Source organism: Papio anubis, chromosome 9, assembly GCF_008728515.1.
Source record: "Papio anubis isolate 15944 chromosome 9, Panubis1.0, whole genome shotgun sequence".
Classification (NCBI taxonomy): domain Eukaryota; kingdom Metazoa; phylum Chordata; class Mammalia; order Primates; family Cercopithecidae; genus Papio; species Papio anubis.
The window spans coordinates 63996559-64011421 of NC_044984.1; the positions used below are offsets into that span (position 1 = coordinate 63996559).

Consider the following 14863-nt stretch of genomic DNA (forward strand, 5'->3'; position numbering starts at 1 on the left):
CGTACTGATACCAGTAAAATGCATCCTTTGCCCCTGGACTCCCTGCCTGCTGGCCATCTCCATGTGAATTACCCATAGAGATCTCAAATTCAACACAAGCAAAAGGGACAGCTCATAATCTTTTCCTTAGAGCAGCTTTCGCCCTTACACTCTCTCTCATCTTTGGTTTATTACCATTCTTCACTCCTTCTCCTTTCGTGAATCTGTCCCTTCCGTCACCTCTACTGTCTACATCCCTTGTGATACACCTGTTTCAGGCCCTTATCCTCTCCTGTTTAAATGACAACAGCCTGCTCACTCTGGCTCTGGTCTTATCCTCAGCTATCCATCTTTCAGCCAGTTGCCAGGCTAATCTCTCTAAAGCAAAAATGGGACCCTGTCATTTAATAGCTTTAGAATAACGGCTGAAACCCTTACCTGGCCTATAAAACCCTCCATCTTCTGCCCTTGCCTCCTCTCCAGATTCATTTATTTATTTATTTATTATTTATTTAATAATATTTATTTATTGGCTCTTCTGGTTTGCCTATCAAATTGTTACTCTGAGTACACTATTTATCATTCCTTTCTGTCTTTGTCCATATTGGCCTGAAATGTGCCCTCTGCTGAATCCCCTCAATTCTCTCTGTGCACTGGCTCCTAATTCATTCTTTTATTTATTTATTTTTGAGATGGAGTTTTACTTTTCACTCTTGTTGCCCAGGCTGGAGTGTAATGGTGCAATCTCGGCTCACTGCAACCTCCTCTGCCTCCTGGGTTCAAGTGATTCTCCTGCCTCAGCCTCCTGAGTAGCTAGGATTACAGGTTGGGCCACCATGCTCAGCTAATTTTGTATTTGTAGTAGAGACTGGGTTTCACCATGTTGATCAGGCTGGTCTCGAACTCCTGACCTCAGGTGATCTACCTGCCTCGGCCTCCCAAAGTGCTGAGATTACAGGTGTGAGCCACCATGCCCGCCTCCTAACTCACTCTTAAAGATGCATATTAGAGTCCCCGACTCCAAGCGGCTTTCTCTGCTTCACCAGGCTGGGTGAAGTGTGTCTTCATTGTGTGTGTTCCCATGAGGCTGAGCATTTCTCCACTGTAGCGTTTACCACACTGTATTGTCACTTTTCTTGGCCTTACATCTGTGAACTTAGGAGGCATTTTTTTTAAATTTTCTTTTTTGACTACCTCTAGCATCTGGCATAGAACCTACCTCATAGTAGGCCCTGAAAAAAATGTACCTGAATAAATAAATGAGCACATTCTGTATGTGAGGATCCAAGGGAAAATATATTTTAAATTTGTACTTAAGATAGAGAGAAGGAAAATTGATTTATTTGAGTTATATCTATTTAGTAAATATGCAGAAAATAGGGCCATGTTTTGAACATGTTCCTTAATTTAGAGAATGAAGACATTGTCTCCGAGGAGTTTCCTTCTGAAGTGGAAATGAACAGTGTGCTGAACGTGAACAGCGCTGTTGAGTGTGCTGGCTGGGAGGCGGGTGATCCTGCAGGTGGCCCTTGGAGAGGAGTACTTTTGCTCTGTTCTTGAAGGGCACTGCTTTGATTTTAGAATATCCGGGTTATTATGGGAATTGTGGCTACAAACCCAAAACATTGATATGAAAAGGTAAGGACAATTTGATTTCTGAATTCAATATGCTGGGAACATACACCTCAAAGAGAATAAGAAAATTTTAAAAAATCTCATCCAGGAAAGGATTTGATATGGTCATCAAGCAGCAGGCACTTTTATAAAATGGAATGCTTGTGTCTACAGCATCTTGATATGTGGTCTTCACTCTCATGCAAAGAGCTCATTGGCTCAGTCAGCACCAACAAAACCACCGGTGCTAGAGCAATTCTTAACTTTTACCTTCCCCTTGCCCTGAGCCTCAGTCAGGTGGCTCATTTGACATTGACCTTGTATTTGGTGAAGGAACCATTCATTGCTTAGGGAATTATCTTCGATGATTTTAGAGAACATCTACTGTTTTTGCTAGCTCAGCAAAACCATTCACTCTTCTCCTGATAATAGCATCTCGCTTTTTCTTGAGATATCACATACTCCATATGGTTGGATGGGGCTGACTGTAACCCTTGGTTCAAAGATGGATCTATAAACCAGCCATGAATAGTCAAAATATTGTCTCCCTGTTGATAGTAATTAGCCCAGGAACGGATATGTGAACCAAGCCCAGTCAGTCATAGCAAATCCAGCACTTCAGTTTCAAGAGTTGGAAAAGAGATGTGCCCTTTCCACAGGTTAGCTGAGACGGTAAGCTGTAAGCCTGGAGCTTGCCATTTTGCCATTTTGCCCTCAGGATGAGAGAGACTGCCTGAAATCTGAGCCAGTGGAGAGAAAAGCAGACCTGAGAGTCATGGGGCAATGGTGAGTCCTGGTGACATTCTCTGAGCCTCTGGATCTAGTGACACCCAAAGCTAGGCTCGTCTCTGGGTGTGACACTATAAACCTCCTTTTGCTTAAGAAAGCTTGAATTTGGTTTTCGTCATAGGCAACAGAAACATTTTTTCTAATACGACAATCATAGGAAAAATAGACATTAATAAATCCAAAGGGCGCCATTTCTATCAACTCAGGGCTTCTGATCGCCTGTTTTCCTGCAGTAAATTTTCCTGGATTGTGGTCCACTTTAATGGTCCTCATTTCTACAGAAAATCAAGATCAAGTGAGCTTTTGCCTAATAGTTTCTTTGATCAATTGGTTCTAGCAGATCCAGTTAAACCTCTCACAAAACCCTCTCCCCATAGATTCTGGCCTTTGTCTGTTCTTCTCTCCATCCTGCTGGTAAATAGGCCATTTTAGTCGGAGGACTTCTCTCTGACAACTGAAAATTTTTTGCTGCAGTTTTAAATATTGTACCTCCTGGTTTTCTCTCAGTTGTTTTATTTTCTGTCCTAAATTTCCAGGGTGAGTTTAATATGAAAAATAGCTTAAAGTGATTTAATCTTTCTCTGCTTCAGTTTGACATCCACAAATAAGACTTGACTAGGTGATAATAATCATCATGCTCTATAGTTTTACCTAAAGCATTTTAATGTTTACAATCTCATGGAATCTTCCCAATAATCTTCTGGGGAAGAAATTTTCTCTGAGATCTTGTCAATCCCTAATTCTGTTTCTGTATTTAGAAACAGGAGAAACATTGTGTTTTAATATTTTCTAAAGAACATGAACATGTATATGGTAATCTGCAGAATTATGATGATTAGGATGAGTAAGTAGATCAGGATAAAAATTTTGAGACCTTCAAAAAATCATCTTAACCACGGGGTAAGAACAACTCAATGGACATTAGAATTAGAGCCTGCGGAGCATTTGCAGTCTAAATAGAGTCATCACAATGATGCCCTGATTCTATCAGCATTGCTGGTCTCTTTTCTTTTCAAGTTAAATCTTCAAGTACTTTGCATTAATCCATGGTGGGAGTGAGGAGAAGGATAAAGCATATTTAATTATCTAAAATCAAACTCACGGAAAAACAGCTCTTATTAATTCTGAAAATTGAGAAGATTGCTGGATATCCATGAAGCTCTGCCCCGGCAGAAGGTATCATGAAGGCTGAGACATGCATACAACAAGAGATTCCTATCCATGGAAACTGAGAATACACTGAGGGCTGGGATGAGCTCTCTGGCCTGGAAGGAGCCCTGGGTGGGTGGGTCTGGTCTTAGAAGGCTAGCTAGAAGCAGAAGCAAATCTAGCCTGGAGTAGGCAACCTTCTCTAAGATGTGCTTTGTGGGCAACAAGGCAAATCTCCTGGCTCCTAAATCTTTCTCATTACTTTCCAGAACTACTGAAATTCCACTTTCAGTCTTCCTTTTCTTTGGGTCTTGAAAGGTTTTCAGCCTCAGGGGCCCCTTTGGAAGAGAAGTGCCACAAACCATCACTGATGGGGATTGGGAGACATTCAGCAAAGGGAACAGGGTTGAAGCGAGATCTCCTGCGAGTGGAAGGAGGAGGGCAGGCCACTTCGGGGAGGAGGGAAAGAAGGGTCACAGGCAGCAACCACGGGACACGAACCCACTGCATAAATCCACTTAGAGCATGCCTCAGGGAACTATGAGCCACAGTCTTGCCAAGAGTTATAAGAAAAATTCCACAGAAGTTTCCCCTTTTGCTATAGTTTTTTGTTTGTTTTGTTTTTGAGTGGAGAGTTTCTTACTTTCTGAATTAGTCTGTGCTTTCCTCTTTAATTTACGTGGAAACTGTGGCATCTGCCTTCAGCAAATAAAATTCTCCCACATTCACACACTTCTGCAATATTAAATACATGCTCAGACTTAATGAAATATAGAACTGTGCCTGATTTACTTCAGGCCTCAACTTTAAAGCTCATTATACATAGGGGTGATTGCTGTGTTAAAACCACTGAACAGAGACTGACGTACATACTAAGCCCAGGTAGAAAAAAATGCCAAAAAAAGGTAAAAAGATTAGAACAGTGATCTATCTGCTCACTTCCTAAATATTGGAGATATTTATTTTAATTTTCATTAATTAATTATTTTTCTTGAGACAGGGTTTCACTTTGTCACCCAGGCTACAATGCAATGGCACAATCATAGCTCACTAAAGCCTTGAACCCCTGGGCTCGAGCAATCCTCCGGCTGCAGCCTCTCCAAGTAGCTAGGACTACAGGTGCCATCACAGTTGGCTACTTTAAATTATTTCATTTCTTTTTTTTTTTTTTTTTTTTTTGTAGAGATAAGGTCTCACTATGTTGCTCAGGCTGGAAAATATTGGAGATTTAACAAAAATGTACTTACCCCATCTGGACTGTTGACCCCAGAAATGAGGGTATGCAGTAGTCAGCAGCTGCCAATGTGTATGGTGGACGAGCAGCAGAATCGTCCCAATAAATGTCCTTCTTCATCTTGGGTAAGCTCATGTGCATTTCGTCCACAGCTAAAAGAGAGACCTAAAATCATTGTTATATTGTTAGAATAACTCAGATGTAAATTAAATAAAAAAGAGAAGTTTTTGTGGGCAGATGAGAGTTAGAGTGGGCTAGGACACAGTCTAAGTGAGTGACTATACCAATGTCTATAGTTCGTATTTGCCATGACCACAGTTGCCACAGAGAGTTGTATCTGTCGTTTACTGCTCAAGAGTACTTTGCAATGAGGATAAGTGGGGCTTCAAGCCTCCCACACTCCGGGATCAAACCACACACCCCAGAGAGGAGCTGCCTCTTAGCTGGAGGGAGGGGAGCCATCTTTTTATTCTGTGCTCACAATTATGCTGTTGTTTTACCTGACAGCACCCACTTAACCCCAAATATTACAGGAAGGTGAAGATTCCAGTTTTCATTCTGTTAACCCCGTAAACACATTTTTACCTGGCATCACTTCTTATATGCCCTGGTTTCTTGTTCATTTCTTTGTTTGGAAAAACATATCAAGAAGTCTATACTGCTTGGTGCTATGGTGCTGTCTCCTCTTGGCTTTGACAAAGGGATACATGAATACATTATTAATCCTCTGGGATTCCGATTTTGACAAAGTGAGTGACCTTGGCATTATGTGTCCTCCCTAAGAGACTGACATTGGGATCTGCTGTGAGATGTTTGGACTTACTTAACTGCCAACTAAGGGCTTGAAACAAATGAACAAGATGAAGGCCTTCACTCATCTGTAGTTCACAGGGAAGAGAATGGTCTAGGGAGAGTCTTGCCTAAAAGGAAAATTCCTTCATGCTGGTTCTTCATGAAAAGCTCTCTGGAATAGTGCTTCAGGGTAAGGGCCCTGGGGCCCATTTAGTGCATTTCATGCAGATTTGAGACACCGGCTGGCATGGCCCAGGCTCCCAGTGTCCAACCGGTGGCTCTCTGACTGCTGGGATTGATGTGATACGACTTTGGGAACTCCCACCAGATTGTGTCTGGATGCCATTTTAAGTCACTATTAACCTCTCTGGTTGGCAATAGAAAACAAACCAAAGAACAATTTAAAATACTGCTCTATGCTGAGATGAAAGAGGCTAGAAAAAGCTAATAGAGAGGCTTACAAACAAAATTGGCTTGAAATTCTACTTAAAAGGAACTACATTTTACTGGAGCTGAAATCCCGGATGTATAAGCTTCCAAAAGGACCTGAGACAGCATAGTGCACAGCCAAGCCTCTTTCATTTTTGGCTAAAGCTCTGAAGCCAAGAGGCGTGCATTTAAAATCTGCTTAGATTTGAAATATCACAAGTGACTTATTATTAATATTTGAAAGAGAAAGAAAATTCCTCTAACCTGCAAATTTCTGTCAATGCACCAGTTAGTTTCGAAATCATCATCATCTTCTCCAAAAGGGTTGATAAGCTGCTCTGCTACCTGTAGTTGAACATAAAATAAATCCATCATGATACCCATGAAAACTAAGAATAGAATCTGGAGATGATCCCTATTTTCCTCTCTGCTTCCTTTTGTGACTTTCATAATATGAAGAGTAGAGGGGAGTAGATTGTTCTACCCAGATATTTATTAGCAAGCAAGACATGATTCTCAAACCATGAATGATGCACCTTTGTAGGTATGCTCTCCAAATGGATCTGTCCATCCAACTGGTGACAATGCAGGCCCTATCAGGGGAAGCCATGTCCGATTTAGGAGCCAAATCAAATGAGTGAACAATGAAGGAGAACCAACTATTTGCAAGGCACCCTGAAGGGTACACAGGCTGTGCTTTCAGGGAATTTACAGGGCCCAGATAATAAGGCAAAATGTACACAGGGAGAAGGTTAAACAGCAAAGAAAGACTTAAATCACAATGAAAGAAAATAATATAAGAGGCTTTCACAATTTATTTTTATTTTTATATTTTTAGACAGTGTCTCGCCCTGTTGCCCAGGCTGGAGTGCAGTGGCATAATCGTGGCTCACTGCAAACTCTGCTTCCCAGGTTCAAGCAATTCTCCTGCCTCAGTCTTCTGAGTAGCTGGGACTACAGGTGAGCACCATCACATCCAGCTAATTTTTTTTGGATTTTTTTCAGTAGAGATGGGGTTTCACCATGTTGGCCAGGCTGGTCTTGAACCCCTGAGCTCAGGTGTTCTGCCCTCCTCGACCTCCCAAAGTGTTGAGATTATAGGCATGAGCCACTTGTGCCTGGCCCAGCTTTCACAGTTATTGAACGTAACTGCTAAGTAAATGAGTCAGAGAGCTAGTAAGTCCTAAAGCTGGAAATTGAGGCTTACTTAGTTTTACCCTAAAGGATTTACCCTTATCCAGTAAGTTAGTTTTCCTGCCGGGAAAATGTTAGGTAACTATTGTCGCATATCTTTGAATATTTGATCAATATTAAATATTCTTATCATGTTCCTGAATTGAATAGCCTTCTTGATGAGAGGTTTATATGTCAAATACAACTTATCTATCATTTTCCTTGTTGAAAATTTTCACTTGGTTTTTATTATCTGGACATATGCGCATGCCTGTGTGTGTGTGAGAGAGAGAGAGAGAGAGAGAGGGAGAGAGTTGGGGGAGAGGGAGATTTTACATTGAGTCTAGATGGAAAAACATTTTAAATGTGTAAAATAAAGGTACCATGTGATTAGTTTTTAGAGTCTCAATATTCTAGATTCTGAAACTATTCAGTAGAAAATCTACCTACTTTTAGGATTTAAGTCAACGTATTAATACTTAGAGCAGTTTTTTTCAACCTTGGCTGCACATTAAACTCATCTGAGGAGCTCTTAAAAAAACCCAACTGATGCCTGGGTCCCTTCCGCAGAGATTCCGATTTAACCAGGCTGAGCCCAGGCATCAGTGTTGGGTAAAGCTCCCAGGGGATTTTAATATGTGGCTCTTATTTTAAGTGCCTTTCCTTAGGCAGGTCTGTGTCCTGAATTAGTAAGCCTCACAGTGATATCTATGTTGTTCTTGTCACCAGTTTCGTGGGGCTATCTGCCCTTTCTTGCCTGGAGATTTACTTAGATTAATTAAGGGTTAAGTCCTGAAACCTTTTTTTATTCTATCCAGATTTTCATTTTTATGCAATCAGTCCTGCATATATTATCATAGTCTACATTAAACTGACAAAATGGCATGTATGTTTCTGAATTGACAATCTCAAAATATATCTTTTATTCCACTTAGGGCTGCATTTCCAGCAAGTAACTGAATGATATACTATTCATAAGGTTAAGATGGCTTTTCTGTACTTTGAAAAGATTTATAAATATCCTAATCATTGAGATAGAACAGCTGTTTAGAAATGGAGGCACAACCCATTGGTGTTTAGGTTTGCCTATCTTTCTTTCTGAGATGGAGTTTCGCTCTTGTTGCCCAGGCTGGAGTACAATGGTGTGATTTTGGCTCGCAACCTCTGCCTCCCATGGTCAAGCGATTTTCCTGCCTCAGCCTCCCAAAGTGCTGGGATTATAGGCATATGCCACCACACCCAGCAGGTTTGCCTATCCTTTAATGGAGCTAAGATTGTGCCTTTTAATATTTTTTCTTTTAAGATTTATTTTATTTTGTTTTATTTTACACAGGGTTTTGCTCTGTTACCTAGGCTGGAGTGCAGTGGTGTGAACATGGCTCACTGCACCCTCGGCCTCCTAGGCTCAAGCGATCCTTTCACCTCAGCCTTCTTGGTAGCTGGGACTGCAGGCATGCGCCACCATGCCTGCTAATTTTTTTGTTTTTTGTTTTTTTTTTTGGAGAGATGGGGTTTCGCCATGTTGCCCAGGCTGTTCTTGAACTCCTGAGCAATCCTCCTACCTCCGTCTCTCAAAGTGCTGGGGTTACAGGCATGAGCCACTGCGCTGGACTTTAAAACAGTTTATAAAGGAAAAGGATGTAAATATTTTAGAAAGCATGTCAGAAGGAAGGAACCATTATTTGCTCTTTACAGGTGGTCAAGCACCTTACATGGGCACAAAACAAAGAATAAAAAGCTTGGCGCAACTCGGGAAAGGAAGAAAATTACTTTTTGAGAATGATTGAGTATTTGGGCCACTGTGGTGATTTTGTCTTTATAAAGCTAAACTCTACTTTTTCCTCTAATGGAAAATGAAAGTCATTAGTCTCTTCTGCGTTCTTGCTCCTATGCAGGTAGAAATAATTAAGAATCATGGTAATCTGATTAAAAATGCTTTTGCCATTTGTAAGGGACATGCCTTTACTCTTTGGAGTATAATTGGAAATGTCAACATATTATTTTTTTTTGGTTAAGATTCAAACCAATGAAATGAAAGACTTCTGCAGGGAAAATTTCACTGCAACCTGAAGGCCTCAACGGGTCACGACAACGTATGGCTCTTTGGAAAGCCAAACATTTGAAAATTCTACTTTATGAATATCATCTTCATACCATCATTGCCTTTCAATGAGTTTAATGAAGCCATTGTCATTGATTTTTTTCTATCACATACTTCCCATTTGGAAGTTTACAGAGGTGATGGAAGAATCGGGTCTCTGATATTTACACACATACATTTGAGGAGGTGGTGATGAAGGGAGGGGAAACAAGGAAAATTCTACACAGATAGTTAGGCAAGCCGTTCTCACCTCCTGAACCTGTTTAATTCCCTGGCAAACCAGATGTTGTCATTATTTCTGGTGTTTCTGGTTCTGATTCTGAGGAATTCTGAGTCTCAGTTCTGGTTTTGAAAATGGGGTACATTTAGACTGGGCATGGTGGCTCACACCTGTAATCCCAGCTACTTGGGAGGCTGAGGTAGGAGAATTGCTTCAACCCGGGAGGCGGAAGTTGTAGTGAGCCTAGATTGCATCACTGCACTCCAGCCTGGGCAACAGAGCAAGACTCTGTCTTAGGAAAAAAAAAAAAAAAAAAAAAAGAAAATGGGGTACATTTAATGTTGTGGGACAGCTAGCAGAATTTCAGGGACCTGCAATAACTATTTATAGAGTTGAGCAGAACCAAGATTCTACTGCAATATTAATGGTTAAGTCTGATTTATAAGGCTTCTTGTTGACTCTTTTACTCTGCCTAGTTGCTTATTGTGGTACACAGTATCAATGCAGGTACACTTATTACTTTAGTTACACTATTGTAATCCTAACGGGAACAACAGAGACGTAAAAGAGAATCAATAACCATAAAAGAGTGTTCTTCTAATCTCTTTGCACAAATGAGCTGCTTCAGACAGTACTGAGTATATCCCTGTCACTTGAATCCCTGGCAGAAAAGTAATAATATTGCTGAGCTATTACATGTTAGATCTACCTTTGACTCACTCGTGAATGATTTGCTAAAGACTCAGTAAAGGATCAGTGTGGAGAGTCTGGAACATAACAGATTACAAAGTGGGGCCCTGAGACCATTGGCTACCTTGAGCCATCCTGCATAGAAGAAGAATTGTAGGAGGGTGAAGATTGGAATGTAAAGATCCAAGTCATGCCCTGTGTAGCCTTTGCTGGGATCCAAAAACTGGCGTCCAATCAGGCACGCAAAGAAGAAGGTATAGACAGCAAGAGTAACAACCTGGAACAGAGAGAGACCGGAGTGAGGGGACGGTGCTGGCCTCCCACAGCAAAGCTACAGTGCCAAGGTGGACAAGTAGAAATAAAGAATTCCATGCAAAGTATTTCTTACCTGGGTGTAAACCAGCGGAATCCCAACCCAGTCATAACCGAATAAGAGGCTGCACCAAGAGCGGTATCGATTCATTTCCTAAGCCAGAAACAGATCAAGCATGATTTACTAAGATGACAGGTGTGGTAATAAGCACTTACTGGGATTCAGAATGTGAGCATGTCTTTTACAGGACTGACTATAAGACTAGTAAACTGGTTCCCAAGGATACTCCAAAAGGAAAGTTCTAAAAATGACAATCAATCAATGAACATCATTGGAACAATGAGTTCATTGATGAGTACATTTGGATATTTAAAAAAATATTAAAATAAGTCATGGCCAGGTATGGTGGCTCATGCCTATAATCCCAGCACTTTGGGAGGCCGAGGCAGGAGGATTGCTTGAGCCCAGGAGTTTGAGATAAGCCTGGGCAACACAGAAACACGTTGTTTCTAGAAAAAGTAGATAAATTAGCTAGGCTTGGTGTCACATGCCTGTTGTCCCAGTTACTACAGAGGCTGAGGTGGGAGAATCACTTGTGTATAAGAGGTCAAGGCTGCAGTGAGCCATGATTGCGCCACTGTGCTGCATATAGCCTGGACAACAGACTGAGACTATTTCCAAAAAAAAAAGGCCTTCATAGAAATATCTCCCCCCCCACATTCCATTGAACCCATAATTTCCAACGTGTATATTGGCCCAAAGTCATGGTGAGAAGGAAATTGCTAATATTTTAAATAAGTAATTTTTATCGATTTTGGTAGGTAATCTGGAAGCAATTTTTTTTTGTTTCTCTCATTTTAAAGCATGCTTACTGTAGATCTTAGAAAAGAGATATAATTACTCCCACAAATGGAGACTATAACACTCATATTGATAGAAAATCTATCTCTGAAGCAGGAAGGACAGGATTCTTTGATTTTCTCATCTATTGTACACAAGTTATTATGTAAGACTAGGCAAAAGAGTTCACATTAATTTGGGTGCTATTTTTAAACAATTCACTCCCATCAGCCTAATCCAGGGAGGGGATTGTCATGGCACCAATATATCCAGCCCTTACATAAAAATTTTTTCTGGGGGGGTTATTTTGTTTAGTGAAAATACTATTTTACTTACTAGAGTATCTGAAAGGTTGGCTTAAGTTGCGATATTCCAATTTTGGGGAAATATTTGGCTGGGGAGGTTTATTTCTCCTCCAGATTTTTTTCTAGAATCCTGGAGCCAGGGATGGCAAATATACTACAGGGGCACCATAGCTTTCCGAGCCATTGGCGACCCTTGGCTAATCAATCAAGGAGTACTTTCTTACAGAGCCTATTACAAAGCATGATTCTGTTTAAAATGCAGCTTCCAAGGAACCATTTCCAAGCAACTCGAGTTTAGCTGTGTACCACCTCTGTCCTGCATGTTGAGGGGTCTGACACTGCTCCAATCTTTCCAGTTCCTCCGGAACCAGGACTGAACAAAGCTGACTCTTCCTGGTCTAATGTGCTATATCCAGGTCCCTCTTGGTCTCTAATTAGCACCTTTTTCTTCTGATTTATGATATACTTACAGTCATCAATGATTGCAGATCAACACTGTCTCTGATTCTACCTTCATTCCGGGCTTTAGTTGCAAGGTTTCCAAACCAGATGAATGGAACCCAGTATTTCAGATGAGGAGACTTGAGGTGGTTGAATAATTTCCTTTCATCTGCTGTCATAAAACCTTTACAAAAAAATAAAAATGGGTAGGTATACAGACTGTTTGACACTAACATGTTACCACATTTCAGCATCTATATGTAAGCATATAATGAGGGGATATTAAAGAAATATGAAATAAAGTTTCCTGTCTCAAGTAGTTTATACTTATATTAGAGTTAAGGAATGTGTGTGTGTGAGCACACACACACATACATATACATGCACACCCACAAGTTATATAAAATCCCTGATAGAGGAGGCCATCAGGAGGTAAGGAGACGTTACATGTGAACTAGAACATTTGGGGAAATTTCTTCTTTAGGTTTTGGTTTAGGCATCTAAAGTTGGGAACCATAATACTTAGAATTGTTATGATTAAAATAATACGATATGAGAATGTATACAAAGCACTTGGCATAGTGCCGAACACGTGATTCACATGACTTTTCTCCTGATCTCTCCTTTCCAAGTCCTGCTTAATGAGGTTCTCCTCTCTGAAGCCTTCCTTGAGTCCTTCTTTCTCTCTCCTGGGGGATCTCTTCCCTTTGAAGTTCCCACATGGTACTCGCTCTTGGCTTGCATCACAGTAATATTACACATAAATGTTTCCCTTACTATGACCCTTTTGAAGGGCAAAGAGTATATTCATCTTCATTGTCCCCATAGCATTTTGCACATACTTTAAAATTGTTTATTTGTGGCTGGGTGCAGTAGCTCACGCCTGTAATCCCAGCACTTTGGGAGGCCGAGGTGGGTGGATTGCTTGAGGTCAGGAGTTCAACACCAGCCTGGCCAACATGGTGAAACCTTGTCTCTACTAAAAATACAAAAATTAGCTGGGCATGGTGACGCACACCTGTAATCTCAGCTACTGGGGAGGCTCAGGCATGAAAATCGCGTGAACCCGGGAAGCGGAGGTTGCAGTGAGCTGAGGTCCTGCCACTGCACTCCAGCCTGGGTGATAGAGTGAGACTGTCTCCCCGCCCCCCAAAAAAGGGTTTCTTTGTGTGTGTGTGTGCGTGTGTGTATGCGTGCATATGTGTGTGTGTGTGTGTGTGTGTATAAAATGCAATTTGCTTGGGCTTGCAGTGACCTCTCTGAGCCTCAACTTTCTCATCTGTAAAAGAGAGATAATATTTGCTTCACAAGGATGTTGTAGAATTACCTGAGATGATGAACATGTGTCAAGATGTTATTTAACATAATGCTTAGCACACACTTAGCACCCACAAAGCACTAAGGCATATTATGTGAAACTTTAGTTATCCTCTGCCTCCTCCTCCCTCCCCCAAACACCAAGGGAAGAGGAGATTGAATGACTGAATAATAGAAGAGGAATAAGGTAACAGATTTATTTAATAAACATTTATTGAATGCCTACTATATACCAGGGTTTGTTTGCAACAAGATGCACTTTAAAACTTGCAGTTTACACTTGATCTTTTTTTTTGGTTTTTTTTTTTTTTGAGACGGAGTCTCGCTCTGTCACCCAGGCTGGGGTGCAGTGGCGATCTTGGCTCACTGCAAGCTCTGCCTCCCGGGTTCACGCCATTCTCCTGCCTCAGCCTCTCGAGTAGCTGGGACTACAGGCGTCGCCACCACGCCCGGCTAATTTTTTGTATTTTTAGTAGAGACGGGGTTTCATTGTGTTAGCCAGGATGGTCTTAATCTCCTGACCTGGTGATCCACCCACCTCGGCCTCCCAAAGTGCTGGGATTACAGGCGTGAGCTGCCGCCTGACCGATCTTTTCTTTTTAGAAATTTAGATTGACTAATTCAAATGGCACAAAAATCCCAAAGGGCCAAAGGACTGCTAGTGGGGAAAGTCTCCTTTTCCCAGTCACAAAGTTTCCCTCCCTGGAGGAAATCACGATGATCCGTTTATTGTGTATCTTTCCAGAGAAATCTCATGGATTTTCATACAGGCCTATTTTTAAAAACACAAAAGATTTTATACTTCATATGTGTCTGCCATTTGCTTCTATTTTTCAGGTATATCTTGAAGATTTAAAAAATTAATATATAGAGAGCAGCAGCATTTCTTTTAATGGCTGCTCTCTATATATTAACACTGTTAATCGTATATAATATTTAGCTAGTTCCTTTTTGAATAGACATTTACGACATTTAAGTTGTTTTTGATTTTTTTGTTACTAAATATAATGCTGTAATGACTCTCCTGTTATCTACCCCCTTGGCTCTTTAAGTAGCTTTTAAATGTTAATTATGATTTAATATAAATATTGTTTTCTGAATTAAAACTTATTTCTAAAACTGGTTTTTATTAGATATTAATTTTGGGGGTTTTTTCCTCAGAAATGCAATCATTTGCTTATGGAATTCTGATACTACATTCAGACGAAAATCAACTTTTGCCCTAATATAACACATTTTTCTATCTTTAACCATCTGTAATCAGTTAACAAATCTGGTTGTCCTATTTAAGGTAATCCTTTTGCCAGATGCAGTGGCTCATGCCTATAATCCCAGCACTTTGGGAGCCCCAGGCAGGAGGATTACTTAAGCCAGGAGTTTGTGACCAGCCTGGGCAACATAGCAAGACTTTATCTCTAATAAATAAATAAATAAATAAATAAATAAATAAATAAATAATCCTCCCTCCTTATGATGC

The 14863-nt window shown here is 40.7% G+C and overlaps 1 protein-coding gene across 3 annotated transcripts in view; it reads right to left on the reverse strand.

The window, feature by feature from the left end:
- Positions 1-14863, reverse strand: part of BEST3 (bestrophin 3) — a 56306-nt gene that overhangs the window by 23291 nt on the left and 18152 nt on the right. For 2 of the 3 annotated variants that reach the window (XM_031650617.1, XM_021922591.2), the window contains 5 exons: positions 12099-12253; positions 10559-10636; positions 10295-10447; positions 6251-6331; positions 4779-4930 (listed from right to left, as the gene is read on the reverse strand). In XM_031650617.1, the coding sequence (XP_031506477.1) occupies positions 4779-4930; positions 6251-6331; positions 10295-10447; positions 10559-10636; positions 12099-12253 (619 nt within the window). The remainder of the gene's footprint in view (positions 1-4778; positions 4931-6250; positions 6332-10294; positions 10448-10558; positions 10637-12098; positions 12254-14863) is intronic. The other variant, XM_021922593.2, reaches the window with a different exon arrangement.